The sequence below is a fragment of the Equus przewalskii genome, chromosome 29 (assembly GCF_037783145.1).
Source record: "Equus przewalskii isolate Varuska chromosome 29, EquPr2, whole genome shotgun sequence".
Lineage (NCBI taxonomy): Eukaryota > Metazoa > Chordata > Mammalia > Perissodactyla > Equidae > Equus > Equus przewalskii.
This window is the reverse complement of record NC_091859.1, coordinates 20,401,654-20,419,083: the sequence shown is the minus strand read 5'-3', so window position 1 is coordinate 20,419,083 and position 17,430 is coordinate 20,401,654. Positions and strand designations below refer to the sequence as shown.

Here is a 17,430-nt window from a genome sequence, read left to right as displayed (position 1 = left end):
GTGGTCTTTCACTCAGACTGTGTACGTCTCCTTAGTGTCTGAGGGATAACTAATGCAGATCAGGAGCCAGGTGGCATGGGGATGTTGTTGGTTTAGTGGCAGGTGCCATCTAATCTGGCTGTCTCTCTTCCTTCTTTTTGCCACCTACTGGCAGCAAGATAGGAAAGGATCTTACAGACACACAGAAAACTAGGTGAGTCTATTCCTGTCTGGGAGGTTCACGTCTATTCACGGCAGAGATGAATTGGGAGGTATCTTGGGTCTGTATGTCAGTGAGAGTCAAAATCTTAGAGGTTGGCTAAAAGGGATGGCCAGGTGTATTGTGAGTTTAAAGGGAGCCATCCAGAGTCCAGACAATCTGGGAGCAGCAAGAACCTCAAGTTAGAACTAGGCATGTTGGGGAGAAGGTACGTCTTCCTTAGCACTTAGAGGCCAGAGTGCCCCTTGATCTTGCCATCCTTGAGCCATACCACATGTGGCCAAGTTGGAGACAGCCAGGAGTAAAACAGGCCCCTAAGGCTACAGTTCTGAATTGAATGATTCTCTACCTTTTGTCAAAATTATTAAATAAGCCAAATGACTAGAGAGCTTTGAGGCAATTGTCAAATAATTTTATATTAGAAACTTGAGTGGATTTTTTGGGGGGATATTTATGACTGAGACACAGAACATGAGGGTAGGTATCTAGGCTGATGATGAAAGAATGGGAAAGATGAAACTCCCAGGAAAGGATCAGGAAGGAAGAAAGAGGTGATCGTGAATGTGTTTTAGCAACTAAGTTGGAGAGGAAATAAAATACCCAGTGACCAGGATATTTTCAGACTAGGAAGGCAGCCATAAAAATAGGCAAGACAAATTGGAGCTCAAAGTTGAAGGCAAAACCGGAAGAAAAATGAACAAGCTTGGCTCTGTGGAATTGAATTCTGTGTGCCTTCGTGGTCAGTCTGATTTTTAAATCTTATTGTAGTTTGAAAATATTCATTTTAAGAGTTATAAATAGAACAAGCAAAATGAGCCTAGCAAAGAAAGTATATATTTCTTATATAAAAAGTATGCTATTGATTTAACATTTGGTTGGAGGCAAGATCCATTTGCTAGAATTTATTATTTAACATTTAAGGCCTTTACTTGAACTGAGCCAGAGGACAGAGGCCATGCAATATAACTTTGGTAGACATTCTTCCTCTTAAATATTACGGTATAGCTTTACGCAGAAGTAAAGTTTTGTTACTTTGTCTAGGTTTTATTAGACTGACAAAATTCTCTCTCTTTTCCAAACCCCATTGCTCTTTTCTCCCCCATCACACTGCCCAACACAAAATTAAATCAATACCACTTAAACCACATAACAATTTTGAGGTCTTTGCATTAGTTATTTAATGTCAAGGGCAGGAAACCCCTGGTCTCTGGACCATTCTGGCCTGAGTTTTTCCTGTGATTTACAGCAGTTCAAATATTTGAGAATCTGTTCTTACAAGGAAGGTCAAAAGGGATTTAAAGACCAGTGACTGACAGGAAGGAAGCTTGTAATCTGTTGCAGGGATTAGTGCTCAAATTATTATAGTGCAAAGCAGTATATGATCACGAAAGGGCAAGAGAAAAATATTAAATGTCTTCTGGGTCTGGCATGACATCAGGACCTTTTCTGATCTCATTAATTTCTAGGAGGAATTTCCTCAGATGAGACAAGCGTCTCAAAAAGATTAATTTACTTGCCCAAGGTCATGCAGCTGCTAAATGGCAGAGCTGGGGTTCGATCCTGTCTGCCTGACCATAGAGGCCCCGCACGTCCCCTCAGTAAGTTGCCCGAAAGCACTGTCGCAGATGGGCTCCAATTCTGTTTCCTCAGCCCCGTCTCTGTCAGCATTTGTCTGGACAGCTGTGCTTCAGATTCCCATGGGAACCTCAGATTCATCGCGCCTGAGGCTGGGTCCTCTCCATTCCGACTCTCCTGCTCCTCCTGCCTCTCTTCAGTTGCCCATCTTGTGAATGATCTTATTGGCCACCAGACGGAATGAGACAGAAGTGGGGTTTCCCTTGACTCCCCCGCTTAGCCCCACATGCAAGTGGTGTCCTGTCCTTTTGCCGCTGCCTCCTTCGTTTGCCTCGAATGCCATGCCCTCCTTCCCGCCACCCTGCCGCCAGCTCTCAGCACCTCCTGCCCTGGATCATGGCAGCCAGCTCCAGTTGGCTCCACCGGAAATGCATTTTCTCTCCTGCTGTCTCGGAGGGACTTGTCTGAAACAGGGATCTGATCATCCTAATCCGGTTTAGCGGCCGCCACACGGCCTGTCGGGTGAAATCCAAACACCTCAGCACGATTTCACTGGAACCCTCGCAGTCTGATCTCTGTCTGCCGACCCGGTTCTTCTGTCTTGACAGTATCCTCTAAATCCTTACCTGCTATCTGGCTACCTGGTTCAGAATTCACTTTCCTGAAGCACCTTCTGACTGACAAGTCTTTCTTCCCTCTCCCCTCCCCCTTGGCTGCCCCTCCCAAGTGCCGCCCTTATGGTACCACTTAGGCCTCTCCTGGGGCTCATGAGTGGCTGCCATTGTTTCCCTCGCCACTAGACCGGGTGGGTGTGCCCTTTGCAGCTCCAGCATGTCTCGCTGCGCCTGACACGCAAGGGCACCAGTGAGCATCTGTCTCATGAATGGAGCAACAGAGGAGAGTCCCCTGACTCCACTCACCGCCTTGGAGCCACTGCCCTTCCCTAAGTGCCAGGACCGCTTACTGCTTGCTCTGCCTTCACGTTGCCTTCCTTCACGTTGGGGCCTCCTGGGCTCAGTTCACTGCTTTACATTGACTCTGCCCAACCACAGTTTGTCGAATCGAACCCATTTCCTCGTCGGGTTAACCGGGCGTGCTGGCTCGAGTGTCCTCCAAGGTTCTCTTGAGTTGTATGCTAACAGGACTCCGTTCTAGTCTGCCTCCTGGCAAAGATCAGAACGTGCATCTCTTTTTCTGGCAGCACAAAGAGCCCGTTTGTCCAGCAATGGGTTGAATGCAGTGCATTATTGCTGGCAGTTGTCTTGGTTCCAGTGCAGGGCGTGGAGTTTCTCTGAGACAAACACAGGAATGCCCAGAGATATGTGAGCAGTCTCTCCAAAGTCCGGGGTGAGTCATCCAGTTAGGTGCTGTCGGCGTAGCCGGCCTGCCTGCCTTGCAGACTCAGATGCCTCTCAGGCAGGAGCGTGAGCTGGCTGCTGATCCTGGTCTGCTCCCTAATTTGTTCTGTGGCGTGTGGTAAGTCCCTTCCCCGCTCTCTCATTTCAGCCAGACCGTGTGAATGTGTATTGTAGAGCTTTGTGGTCAGTAATATTCTATGAGATGCTTGGAAGAAACGCAGATTATTTTTGTGCTCTTAATAGTTGTCTTTGTGCTTGCCCAAATCGCTCCGTAATTTCTCAGCAGGTTTCTAGATATTTAAATTCCCTAAACTCCCAATGAGCCACCAAACTCCTTGTTGTTTGGTCCTTTAAAAATGTAAATCCAACATGTGTGGTTTAAGAGAGGAACAAATGTCTGGGTGTGAGTGAGCCGGCTGCTGGCTGGAGAAGAGCCAGCTCTCCTCCCGCTTCCCCGTCAGCTCGAAAGTAATCCTGGGTCTCGCCAGACTGAGTTGGAATCTGACTTTGTACTTTAGTATCCGGTCTTCCGACAAGTGGATATCACAGAGTCCTTCCCTCCCTGGAAACTCCAGACTCCATGAAACTGACTCTGTGTGACAGTGTCAGCCGCTGTCAGTCCCGCGTGAGAGAGAAAAGTGGGTTGGAAGGAGGGAGAGGCAGCAGCGGTGGGGAAGCGTCGTGTGCATCTAAAGAATCCGGCCCCTCTGGCCGTCCTCGGCCACCCCGTGGTGACAGACGCATGGCTCCCTGTTGGGTGGCGAAGGTTCTATTTCACCTGAATTCTGCCCTGTGAGCTGCTTGAACCCATGGGAAATCCATCTTCAATTTCTGGCTTTGTATGTCTGTGTCATGGAAAGACTTCTGTATATTGCTACCAAATAAGCAAAATCTTTCTTTCATTTCCTGGACGTATAAAATATTTGAACATATTAATTCACGTGATTTTTTTCTCAATTAGTTCTGTATCAAAAGTTTGTCTGGAATGTCATGAAGGTGGGCTTACTGTTTATAATGATCCCCACTCAGCCTTGAGAAACTAAAACAGTTGGGGGTAGGAGAGGGGTATGGGACGTTGGAAGGGTTAACTGCTTAACTTTTGATCCTTCGCATCTTGGAGATTAAGTTTCTGCTATTAAAAAAAAAAATTGGATGGGCCGGTTGTTCTAACAGCAGAACATCTTATCTTAATAGCCTCCTAGCCTTGTGAGCACACCCGTTGATAGAGATTGACAGTTTGATGTGCGTGGTTTCAGTTGGAATGAAAGGGGAAAATTGCCACTGAAACTGCTAGAGCACTGCTTGTGAAATAGCCATGGCCGCCTTCTGTGCGAGGCTGTTCCGAAGGATGGAGCAAGGGGTCACTTCTTGCCAGCCACTGGTTGGCAGGCTCTTCTGGAGAAGCCCTCTCAGTGCTGGCCGGCCCCTCCCGGCTCTTCCTCCTCCTGGTTCCTCTAAGTTTACCGGCTACAAACATGGGTGGTTTGCAGGCTGCTTGGGGGTTAATCTGTAGCCTGGGGGAAATTTGGGAGCTCTCTGCTGACTTTCACATTCCTGGGTGTGAACCAGTGAGGGTAATGACCCAGGAAGGCTAAGTTAGGACCTATTGCAGGGGCTGGCCTGAGGGTCTTTGAGTCCAGGTCACGATTTAAGTAGGGCCTCAAATTTAGGTTTTAACTAAACTTTACTTAACCAACAAGTTAGGTATAGAGCCAGAGATAGAGCGATAAGATTAAAAGATGTTATTTATCGTATTACTTAGACACACACGCACATTTATTTTACCGTGTAATTTATTCCATAGTTTTTATTTTAAAATGTTTGTAAATTGTAGAATATTATGCATAGAAGATATTACATTTAAAAATTATAAAAATACCTGCAACCCAGGGTAAGAAATCGAACTTGACCCGGTGACCTTTTCTTGACCCTATTCCCTTGCTTTTTCTGTCATTTTACCACCTATGTGTTTATACCTAAACAAGAGTTTGCCTGCATTTGATCTTTATAAAGTAGAATTCATACTGCCTGTGTTCTTCTTTGACTCACTGCTTTTTCTGGTTTTTTTTTTTTTTTTTTTGATGAGGAAGATTGGCCCTGAGCAAACATGTGTTGCCAATCTTCCTCTTTTTGCTTGAGGAATATTGTCCCTGAGCTAACACCATGCCCGTCTTCCTCTATTTTGTATGTGGAACGCCACCACAGCATGGCTTGATAAGCAATGTATAGGTCTGCACCCGGGTTGTGAACTCCAGGCCACTGAAGCAGAGCATGCAAACTTAACCACTATGCCACCGGGCTGGCCCCTTGACTTGCTTCTTTTAAGATTTATCTATTTTAATTTGTGTAGCTATGATTGATTTCGTTCCACCGTATAAATGCACACCATGTATGTAAATCCATTCTATTGTCTGCCCACCATTGGGTTATTTCTGGGTACTGGTGGTGGTGGGTTTTGTTTTCTGTTGTGAAGTTTGCTGCTATGAATATTTGTAATGCCCTCTCCTAACATGGGCATTGTTCCTAGGAATGGAATTTCTGGGTCTTCAGGGCATGTGCGTGTTCAATACCAAACAGTTTTTAGTATTTTAAGAATTCATTAAAGGTAAACATTTCAAATATATCTTGTAATCTGATTTCAGCATTGCTTCATTTAAAAATACATCCTAGAACCATCCAAAAAGGATTTTACATGGAAGTAGTCCTGTCCTTCTTTGGCTTCTGAGAAACTTCAACCTTAAGGAGATAGCTTTATGGCTTTTTGTAGTTGTTCTTACAGAAACCATTTTTGAAGGACAAAACCAAACTTTAAAACCTGAAAGTCACAAATAAAACGGTCTGGCCCTCAGGAGTCACATGAGCTGTATGCAAACGGTCACTACACAGACTCGGTGACTTTCTTTGGCCACCTGCAACGAGGAGGTATATATATGTCCGTCACATACTGCCAGTGTCTGCACCTCTGCTATTCTCAGTGAGGAGCCTGTATGGGCAACACCATTGTCCACACAATACAGATTCAAAATGGTGAGCATTCGGAAACTGAGTTGTCGATAGAAATGCTTCAATAGCATTGGTCCCTTGAGGAGAAGGCATTTTGTGAAAAGTTATATAAGAACGATATAACATTAGTATGCATTATTTTCTATGGGATTTTCATTTGAAAACATATTTCTGACTTGTCATTTCCAGCTTAGTTTCATGAAATTTTTTTAGAACTACCTTTTAAGACACGGTTTTACTTCCTTGGGAAATTGGATTTAAAAGCCCTCTTTCAGTAGGAAGTTATTGTACATGTGATCACAGAAACTAAATCATCAGGTTAGTTTGAGTTACAAAATTGCCTACTATCCTGAATACCGAGGCCAGTTGTTTTGCTATTATTAGAGAAAGCGTGGGTCCTCAGAGGAAACAAGGACGTATCTTGAGTGTGCTAATGGAGTTTTGCAGTAGTAACATGTTAGTAGTGCTTTGAGCCTGCAGGCACTGGGGACTTACGTAAAAATATGAAAATAACAAGGTGAATAAAAACAAACTATACCAAGAAAAGAATATAAAACAAAAGTGTCTCTGTCCCCAGATGCCTAATCCTATTCCCCAGAGGTAACTGCCATCCACAATTCCTAAGATATTTTTCTAGAAATGTTCATACAAATGAAGTACACTTGTACACATTTATATAAACCTACCACTGCCCCTTTTTTAAAACACAAATGAGTGTGTACTGTAGACATACTCTGCATGTCACTTTTTTCCCCGTGACAGTTTAGCTTCCTCTGGTAGCCCATTCACATCCACCTGCATTTTACTGGCTGCATCGTTTTCCACTGTACTAGAATTTTTTAAAGTGGTTCCCCATTGATGGATGTCTCTGCTGATTCCAGAATTGGAAACAGGTGGTGGTGGTGGTGGTGGTGGTGGTGGTGGTGGTGGAGGTGGTGGAGGTGGTGGAGGTGGTGGTGGTGGTGGTGGTGGTGGTGGTGGTGGAGGTGGTGGTGGTGGTGGTGGAGGTGGTGGTAGTGGTACAAGCAGACTCTCCTCCTAGAAACAGCAAATAATAGAAGAAAGAGGCAAAGACATGTACATACTTTCATCTCCATCTGTTCTTTAAATCTCTTTAATTTTTTTGCCTGCTTTAATGTGTTTAGAGAACTATATGGAAGCCCCAAAGGGCTAGTTTCTTTTTCTTCTTGCCTTTCTTCCGTGTGATAGTTATGATGATGGAAGAGATTGTGATGTTTAACTAAGGATCTGAGGAAAAGGAATGTACTTAAATTTATTGGCGAAAGAACTGGGAGATTCCAGTTCTCTTCTCTCCTGCCTCTAGTGCAAACAGCACCCTATTGTAATGGGATTATTGTTTGTAACCTGATTAACAAACCTTTCTTATAATTCATCTATTTGGAGGTGGAGGAGTTTCATTACAAGAGTTTATTGCATTACTGTTTCTCCCATGGTGTGTCTATTGCCTATCTAAACACTATTTTCCTTCCCTCTTCCTGGCTGGCAGAGCCGGCTCCCGCAATAGAGGCTGGAATGTGAGACGCTGATTTCACAGCCTCCCTTGCAGCTAGCGGACAGGCGGATGACTCAGTCCTGGCCAAATGGACCTAAGGGGAAATCCACTGAGGAGTTCCTGGAAAATGTTTTTCTCCCTAATAAAATGTGAAAGAAGAGCAGTCTACTTGTCTATAGCCATGAGTTCTGTATACAGGATTCTTAGAACTGTAGTAGCTCTCGCCTCTGTAAGGGAACGGGCACATATCCTGAGAATAGTGGAGTAAAACGATGGAAGGAGCTTCAGTCTTTGATAACATTTTTAAGCCACTAACCTAGCCCTGCTCTCTGATCTTCTTAGTTTGTGAGCTCATAAGGACCCTTATTATTGAACTTCTTTTATCCGGTTACTGAAATTATCCCACCTGATGTAGAATTTTACCCATAGGAAATAATATCAAAGTACAAAACAACTCAGTTATAAGACAGTGGAGTACCTATTGTGTTCAAAAGACAGTGTGAACCTCTGGGACTGCAAAAAGAAAAAAGTAACTAATAATAAGAGACAGTAAAGGATTTACTGCAAGAGGGACTCAGACAAGAGCCCCAGGAGTTCTGAGTAAGAACTTAATGCTAGGTTGAAGGTGATAAGAAATGACTTCGTGTAGAAAAGGTTAAAGTGAGCCAGACTCTGAAGAACCCCAAGGTTTTGCTAAGTAGAGAGCTGAGATGGCATTCCAGGAAGCCTGAGGTTTTAGAAAGACCATAGGCTATGGAATCAGACTTGAGTTGGAACTCTGGCTCTTCACTCACTAGTTCGTGACCTTGTCAAAGGCCTTGATTTCTTTGATAGTCATCGTGATAGACTAAACCTAACTTGTAGAATTTGAGTGAGGGTTAGAGACAAAATATGTCACATCTGTCATGGTGATGGGTGCGTAGCAGGTAGAGAGTAGACAGTGAAGTGACAGGGATGGTAAGACTGCATGGCAGTGAGGGATAGTGCCTGAGCAGAGGTGAGCTGAGCTAGCCGAAATGATCTGGGCATGTTCTTGCTCTGGTCAGAGTTCACCTGGATTAAGCCATTTGGTCCGGGTAAGGGGATGTGAGTGTAAAACTTGGAGAGAGAAAGGTTTGGGTCAGGACATGGAGGACCTTGACTTCCGACTAACGGAATTTCAACCTCATCCTGTAGACAGCCTATGTGGTGACCGTTAAGGTGGGCAGCCTGGAGGCAGTGAGATGAGTTAGGAGATTGTTGCAGTGGTCCAGATGTGCTGTAAAAAGCCCTAGACCACACACGTATCAGTTGTTGGAGAGAAGGGAAGGTTAGGTGTTAGAGTATGAGAACAGAAAGAGAACTTAGTAGCGTGTGAGGCAAGGGCAGGGAAAGACTTGGCAATGAGTCCTGAAGACTGAATGCCTGTCAGTTGTTTAGTGTGAAATTCAGAATAGACTTGTAACTTTCAGATAATCATTCCCAGGTTGGGACACGAGCATTTGGCAACACTTATTGAAATTTTTGATGGAAGATGCTGGATAAGTTGCCCAAATCTGCTTGTCATTTAATTCTTTCCTAATTATGTCTCTCACTTTCCCGCTGTTTTTATAGCTATTGGTTCTTTTGAAAGATGTGCCCCTTAGTAAAATAAACATACCCAAGCCTCTGATTAGATCTGATTGAACACTTTGAATCAATCCTATAATATGAAGTGTATATTCATTGATTATTGGCTACGTGTTTACCCAAGATGAAAAGCAATTGAGCAGAGTCTTTCTCTGATTGTGGTTCTTACAGATGTATTTACAGTGGCCGTGTTAATCAGTCATAACAACATCTGAAGTAATGATTGACATCAGAGGGATCATCAAGTATAGAAATCAAAGAAATTTCAGTTCATTAAATTTGCAGTATTATCTTGGGGTGAATAAGGTTTCGTGATGTCCTCCAACATTTTGAAATGCTAAATAAGGCGGGTGGACTGGATCAAATTAGTAAAGTACACCACTTTGGAATACCGTTATGTAGTTAGCAGCAGGAGTCTTATTAAGTTCGCCAGCTTTCCCAATATAAGGCAAAAAGAAAACCCCATTGTTCATTTGTCTTAGGGAACTAGCCTCAAGAAAGGCATTCTTGGGGCCAGCCTGGTGGCAGGGTGGTTAAGTTCACGTGCTCCACTTCGGTGGTCCAGAGTTTGCAGGTTCAGATCCCGGGCGGGGACCTAGCACCATTCGTCAAGCCATGCTGTGGTGGCATCCCACATAAAATAAAGGAAGATTGGCACAGGTGTTAGCTCAGTGACTCAAGCAAAAAGAACGAGAATGGCAACAGATGTTAACTCAGGACCAGTCTTCCTCACGTGAATAAAGAAAGAAAAAGAAAGGCATTCTTCTGATTGGGCATAAACTTAACATATTCTGCAATGGTAATTCTGCGCACAGGTAGTTCTATAATAAGCTCAGAGCAGGTGTCCTGTCTGCCTGTGGCCTCGTTGGGAAGTTAGGGCACTAAGCCAGGTGCAGACCCAGGATTTGGTTTATTACAGTTCCCAGTATAGAGAAAAAAAGCATCTGGCCTTAAAACTCTCCCAGACTGCTTTCTATCTTCCATACACTTTTTTTCCCCTTTTACTAACCTGATTTGGACTTTTCATGTTTTCAGACAGAATTTGAGACATAATAGATATAAACTATAGAGAGATGTACCGTGGTGCTTTCCTGTGATCAGAAGAATCTGGGATATCTTCCATAACTCTGGATTAGAGCGGGGAGAACATGATTTGCAGCGTACGTTGAAGGATTTCTCTTTTCCATCCGTAAATGAAAGACAAAAGGAATGGACTCTCTGGGGAAGTCATCTTTACCTCTTGCCGTTTCTTTCATCCCAGGTGAAAATGTTGTTCTTTGTAACTTGTCGAGCCCTCCGATGAAAAGCAACAGGGCTGTGATAATTGGAGTTGGTTTCGCGTTTCAGGATCCCCAGAAGAGAGATGAGTGAAGTTGGAATAAATTATCGATCATGTATTTATGAGACGAATGCCTGATTTTCCCTCATGTGATGGGTAATATTATTTTAGGTGAGAACTCAGCTGTCCTTAGCTTCAAATGATGTTTGCTTTTTGTTGTTGTTAAATAGCAGATCTGGTTCTGTCATCTGGGCATCCCAGAGAGAGGCCCACTTAGTGCTGGTATGCACTGTAGTGTGGGTGTATAGGCACACATCGACCAAGTCCTACAGATTCATCAATGAATCCTTCCTGTGTGACTGTGTGCAACACATGAACCAGATCTGAAATCCCTGTGTACAGCGTAGTCACAGTTCTGTGTTTTTATTTTTTTTAAAGTTTGTTTTTTATTTTTATTTTATCTATCTATTTATTTATTTATTTATTTTGAGGAAGATTAGCCCTGAGCTAACTACTGCCAATCCTCCGCTTTTTGCTGAGAAAGACTGGCCCTGAGCTAACATCCATGCCCATCTTCCTCTACTTTATCTGTGGGACACCTACCACAGCATGGCTTTTGCCAAGCGGTGCCATGTCCACACCCAGGATCCGAACTGGTGAACCCCGGGCTGCCAAGAAGCGGAACGTGCGCACTTAACCTGTGTTTTTAAAAAATGAATAAGAATCTAAACAGTGTCTATATTTAAGGGAGGATTTTATGGGTGACTTTTTCCCCCATTTTTTTTTGATATTTCAACATTTTACTTTTATGATTTAAAAAATTCCCCACCAACTTTAAAACCCCGGCCCCCCTCTTGCCTCTGTGGTGAAGTGTCAAGTCTAGCATGGTTTACAGAGCTTGCCGCAGGCTTCCTGTATTCTTCAGTCTCGTGCCTCTTCCCTTCAGAAATATTTGCCCTGCACCTCCTTTTTTGCCCAACCCTTAATCATACCCTGATTTAGAATGACCCATTTAGTCCTTCTAAATTCTCAACACCCCAAGAAGCTTTTAGGCTCTTAAATACTCTTTTTGCCTCTGTGTACACTGTGCTCCTTGCTCGGTTCTCTTGGCTGATTTTTTTTTTTATTCGCCCTGAGCTAACATCTCGTGCCAATCTTCCGCTCTTTTTTCCCCTCCCCAAAGCCCCAGTACATAGTTGTATATTCTAGTTGTAGGTCCTTCTAGTTCTTCGACATGAGCTGCTGCCACAGCATGGCAACCGACAGATGAGTGGTGTGGTTCCACATCTCTTGGCTGGTTTTTGAGCCTCTTCCTCTAAGTCAGTCAAGTATCGTCTTCCCAGAAGCTGTCCCCCTGAATCCTCTGGTTGCTTATTTCTGCCTGTTCGTCCCCTAAAAGTACTTGTTGCATTTTTCTGCAGTTGTGTAGCTCTGTGTGTCCTTGCCCAAACAGTGAACTCTAGGGCACAGTTTATCATATTTATTTTTCTGATTCCAGTGCTTTTAGCATACCGCCCGCTCACGAAAGATGCCCAGAAAAACATTTTTGAAGTGGAACTTCTGTCTTTTGCCGGGGGCCTGGTTTGGAACCTAAATTAATCAATTCTGTTAAACTATCATAAAAACAGTTTGGGCTGAGTAAGTGAGTAAGCCCTCATTGTACTTTGTGTGCTTTTAGTTAAATTCAGCCTCTTTGAGAAACATTGGCTTTCTAAATAGCTATTCTGTAATGAACCAGGGCAGTTGCAGTCTGCATCAATGTGGTATTTAGGATTTTGCCACGTTTTGCAGAAATTAAGAGTAAGTATTTTCGTGTCTAAATTTGATGTGGTCACACCACAGATATTAATGCCTTGCTAGTATACTGTACAGATTTCAACTCTTTTTCTGTGTTTTGTACATTTGCTCTTGTATATTCTGGTACTAAAAACAAATATTTATTAAGTAGCGTCATGAAAGTTTCACATACTTTAAAAATGTTAAAGAGCTGACAGAATGCAGTATGAATTGACACAGTAATGAAATTAAAGTTCTTTTCCTGCTAGAATTGAACACTACTGTATGTTAATCAGCATTCATTTTTTGAGTACCTGCAATGTTATATAGGTCCCGTAGAGAGAAAGTAGTAATTTCGACAGCTCCTGCATTTTCATTGTCTGAGTCTTTTTGTGTATTTTGTGTTTTACTTTTTTGAGGAGTAACTTACGGCAAAGTGCAGACGTCTTAAATGTACGGTTGGATGGTTTTACCTGTGTGTGCACTTGTCACTGTCACGTGCATCGATGTTGAGAGCACCCAATGCTCCCTCGTGCCACCTTCTGATGAATTATTCTCCCTGCCCCTGCTTCCTGCCCAGGTGACCCCTGATCTGACCTCCGTATCACTGGAATCATACAGCATTACGCTTTTGTGTGTGGTGACTTTCATTAAGTATGGCAGACCTGAAATTCATCTATGTCGTTGTATGTTAGTTGTTTGTTCTTTTGCTTGCTGCATATGGTTTTTAACTGCTTTTTGTTTAATTTTCCTTTTGGTGAGTAAGATTTATTATAAGGAAGGGTAAATATTCAATTTGTGTTAATTGGTATGTGCTGATGATTTAGTTTATCAACAAGACTGTTGGCATTCTGCGTGAGGGCCGCCAGCTTTACAGACCTAGTAGGAACAGAACTGTGGAGGAGACGATCTGCAAGGCCTCAGAGGTTGTGAAGTTCAGCCATTTTGTTTTCTCAAATGAGGGACCTAAGCCTGGAGAGTTAACTAGAGCCGGCTCCCCTGATCCCTCTAGTCCAGGTTTTATTCTGAGGTGACGATGCTGTGTCACAGTCCAGCCTTGACCATACGGATGACTCCAGTCCACAGGAGAGCAATCTTGAAAATTTAGAAATTTAGAAATCTGTAATCAGCAAGATTTAAAACGTTGGCTCGTAATGGGTAGAATTTCAATTATCTGGAAATTTCTTCACTCATCTATCACACTTCCCTCTTAGTGTCAATTAAATGTAAATTAGACAGAGTTCGTCTGTTCAGGGAACTAATTCTTTTATTAGAACCAATTCTTAAGGGAGAAGGAAGAGTAAAGTTTTAACCAGCACTCGTGTTTATTATGACACTTTCAGTTTCAATGCATTGCTTTGAACTTGTGCCATTCCCGGACGTAGTCCTTTTAAAGCCTTGTTGAAAACCACAAAGATTATTCTTAGGATGAGAAGTCTTAGGGTAAATTCTGATTCTCTAATCTCTGCAAGGAAAAAACTAGTTCTTAATCTTATAACTTCCTGCTAAGGTAGTGATGATTCGTAGAAAGGATTTTCGAGGAGAGATTTGTGGACTCATAGCAATGAAAAATTAAATCCTTTATTGACCCATTGGTCAGAAAGTCACCACAGAACACTCTCGAGGATGTTAGAGCCTCCTTAAATATAATCAGGAAACAGAGATAAGTGGCTTGTCTTTTTCCTAATTATAAAGCACTATGTTTCAAACAGGGTTGAAACCATTAGTTGATCATGAAATGGATTTAATGAGTGAGAACTATCGCTTTATATTTTTATATGCAAAAGCAGAAGGAAGAGTACAGCAAATACCCATCTACCTTATGCAAGTTCAACAATTAAAATTTTTTGTATTTGCTTAGGTGTGTTTGCGTGTGTAATCTGTCTCAAAGTAAGTTACACATGGACTTCAGGGTACTTTGTCTCTGATACGTATGTAAAAACAAGGACTTTTTCTACATAGTAACACGCCTCATAAATTAATTATAATTTCCTAATATGCATTTCTCAAAAAATGAGCTAACAATTTAAAAAATACAGTTGTATTGCGTGTAGTAAAGATAAGTATTATTTCATAAAACTTGTGTTTCAATTACGTGTGTGTGTGTATGTGCACACATCTGGGTATGTATTGGAAAACACATGTTTCTTACTGTGGGTCTCATTCAGAATTTGGAATATACTGCTTTATAGCATAGAGACGTTGGTTACATGAATAAGTATTTGCTACTCAGTGATACCGCTAGTTCTGTGCTGAGTGTTGTTTGGCATCTAAAAAAGTGAATCCTTTCAGGAACCTAAAATTCCAGCAAGGAAGATAAAACAAGTAGAGACTCACTCAACAGTACAGATAAGAACCCACATGGATCAGGAAGGAGAGGAAGTAACATGGGCAGGAGTCTTTTGGAAAGGCCTCATGGAAGAAGTCTTGAGGGGATGGTAGGATTTGGCTAAGACAGAGGCCTTAGAAATGGTATGTCCAGAAGGGAATGTAATCTAAGTTTTGAGGTTAATAAAAAAAGCACAGAAATGTGTCTCATGTACTACAGCGCTGAGGTCTGTCTGGTGGGTGCTGGTGGGAAGGAGGAAGACACTGGATAGTTGGAATAGGAAAAATTACTCAGGGATTAAGTACTAGCAGGAGGAGGAGCCCAGTTCCTTTATTAAAGGAAGAACCCTTGTACATCTTGGGCAGTGTTGTAATGTGATTAAAGTGGAAGTTTGGAAGATTAGTGTAGTGACTCTCTGTGGACTGGATGGAAGAAATAAAACGTTGAAAGCGTTGAAACCTTGTTAAACTCTTGCCCTTTGTATGGGTGAGATGGGAAGTGAGGGTCTGGATTCAGGTGGATGGACCTGGGGATAGAATGGAAGGGCCAACCTAGAGAGAAATTACTGGACAAAGAAAGAAAAAAATTAGTGGCAGTTTGAATAAGGGAATGAAGGAGAGAGAACCTGGGAAAAAGTAGAGCATGACGCCGTTGATAGGTGGGGTCATGGAATTAACTATACCCTGGTCCAAAACACCCCCCTGCTGCCATTATCTATAAAAACGAGCTTCCACACCATGATACACTGAAGAAGTAGTTTAGGAGGCTTTTCAGAGGAATAGCAAGTTATAATCATTAGGTAAGCTTTTCTAATGCTGTTTTCCCTTGTGCGGCTTAAAGACTTAGCGATGGGAGATGTTAGCCATCTGTCTGTCTTTAGGGTCTTAATTTCGAGTCCTACTTTTACTGAAAATAGCAACATAGAAGGCTAATGATACTTACTTTAAAAATTAAGGACCAGATATTGAGGTTTTAAATTTTAGTTGTTAGAGGTACTATACCTTTTCAGAAGTCAGATTAAATCTCTCAAATACTAGGTCATCTGCTTTTGGGTACGTGGGCATCTTTTAAAAATTATCATCTTTACTGTTCAGTTCAGGTTCATTGAAACTTGATCCTTAAGGGACCTCCCGGTTTGAGTTTGAGACCCTGCTTGTCTTTTCTCCTACCTGTCTGCTGCAAGATGCATGTGTGTACACAGGAGATCCCATGCATGGAGGGGGCCGGGGCAGGGGCAGCGAGCAAGTGTCAGCTTCTACTGGAGGAGCTTAATCATCATGGCCTTGGCATTATCATTGTTCTTGGCTGTGGGCTCTTCTGAAGTTCCCACCTATTTAGGGTGTATCATCTTTAATAAATGACAGCATACCCTAAAGCACTTACTCAGTACGAGGCCCTGTTCCAAGCACTTCACAAATATTAATTCATTTAATCCTCACAATCACCCTGTGAAAGATACTTCTGTCCCCCACTTTACAGATGAGGAAACTGAGGCATAGAAAGTAACTTGCCCACAGTGATACAATCAATGCGGCAGAGCTGAGATTGGAACCTACACAGTCTGGTTCGTCACCTGTGCTACCGCTGTGACACAGTTAACCTCTGTTTAGGACACGTGCCTTTGGAATCAGGGCTTTCCTATGAATCCTGAGCTGGCTGGTTGCTACAAGGGTTGTGAGTGGGCCCTGGAGGGCTGCTCCCTCTGTTTGGAAATGCAGTCAACCCAAATAGAGACTCAGGTTCTAAGAAGGGTCACGGTAGAGTGTTTATCTGAAGAATCACAATCCACAATTCAGTTTATTTCTTTGTCGTTTCCTTTGTCCCAAATTACAAAACAATATGTTCCTAGAGGACTATTCTCTATCAGAAATTTCCAACTTTGGTGCTTTAAGCTGCTGTGGCTGTGGGAGAAGGAAGCCGCCTCTTATCTGCATCCTGGTAGCAGAGCACCTAATGATTATAGTATGTATTAGAGCTTTAGCAGGAAGAAGGAGTTTACGTACAAGCTGGCATGTTCCACTGGTGTTTAGAAATTATTGGTGGTTGAAACAGAAGCAACCTACATTTTTTATTATACAAGGTATCTTGAGATTTAAGCTAATTTTTTATTTTACTTATTAATGTCAAATTGGGAACGTCTCCAGTAATTGCCTTGTGGCACCAAGAACTGTCTAAAGCTGTCTGTTAGCATTTTCTCTTCTGGTTTCTCTCCGTACATATTTTTCACTTTGCAGTGTTTAATGGTAACCGAATGATTTAAGTCAACTAAATTTTAGGGGTCGTAGGGGGATGTGAAACATGTTCATGTCTAGTAAAGGGTCTGGCCTAGGCAGTGGGCTCTCAGTAAAAGGGAGGGATGTTATTAGAGCCCAGAGCCTGGAGCCAGCTGGAATCCCAGCTCTGCCACTTCCTAGCTTTATGACTTCAGACAAGTCACTCAACTTTTCCCATCTGCAAAATGGGAATAATCATTTAATCTCAGATTCTTGAAAGGAAAAATAATGTATATGAAGCATTTAGAAAATTATTTCATGCTTAATAAGTCCTCGGTAACTGGTAGCTTCTTTTTATGTAATAAATTTGAACTATCTTGCCGGAATCCTGTCCTCTTGGCCCATTCTTCTCGAGGCCTGCTTTTGCCATTTAAACAAGTCCTTGCTCTTAGACTTTGGAGGATAAAAAGGCTCCTTTATTTCCGTGTTCACGTTCTTCTGAATTGTAATTTCCTAAGGGACAAGGAACTGCGCTTGATAATCTTGCTGGTACGTTAGATAAATTATTTTTAAAGGT

At 42.5% G+C, this 17,430-nt stretch overlaps 1 protein-coding gene across 12 annotated transcripts in view; it reads left to right on the top strand.

The window, feature by feature from the left end:
- Positions 1-17,430, top strand: part of TMCC3 (transmembrane and coiled-coil domain family 3) — a 244,454-nt gene that overhangs the window by 203,507 nt on the left and 23,517 nt on the right. The window contains exon 1 of one of the 12 annotated variants that reach the window (XM_070599508.1): positions 2,638-3,121. The exons of 8 other annotated variants lie outside the window; for them this stretch is intronic. Coding sequence is in view for 1 of the 4 variants with exons in the window: in XM_070599502.1 (XP_070455603.1) it covers positions 14,781-14,783 (3 nt within the window). In the remaining 3 variants the exon portion in view is untranslated. Of the gene's footprint in view, positions 1-2,637; positions 3,251-14,515; positions 14,784-17,430 lie in introns of those variants that run through there. 3 more of the 12 variants (XM_070599503.1, XM_070599509.1, XM_070599502.1) reach the window with 3 other exon arrangements.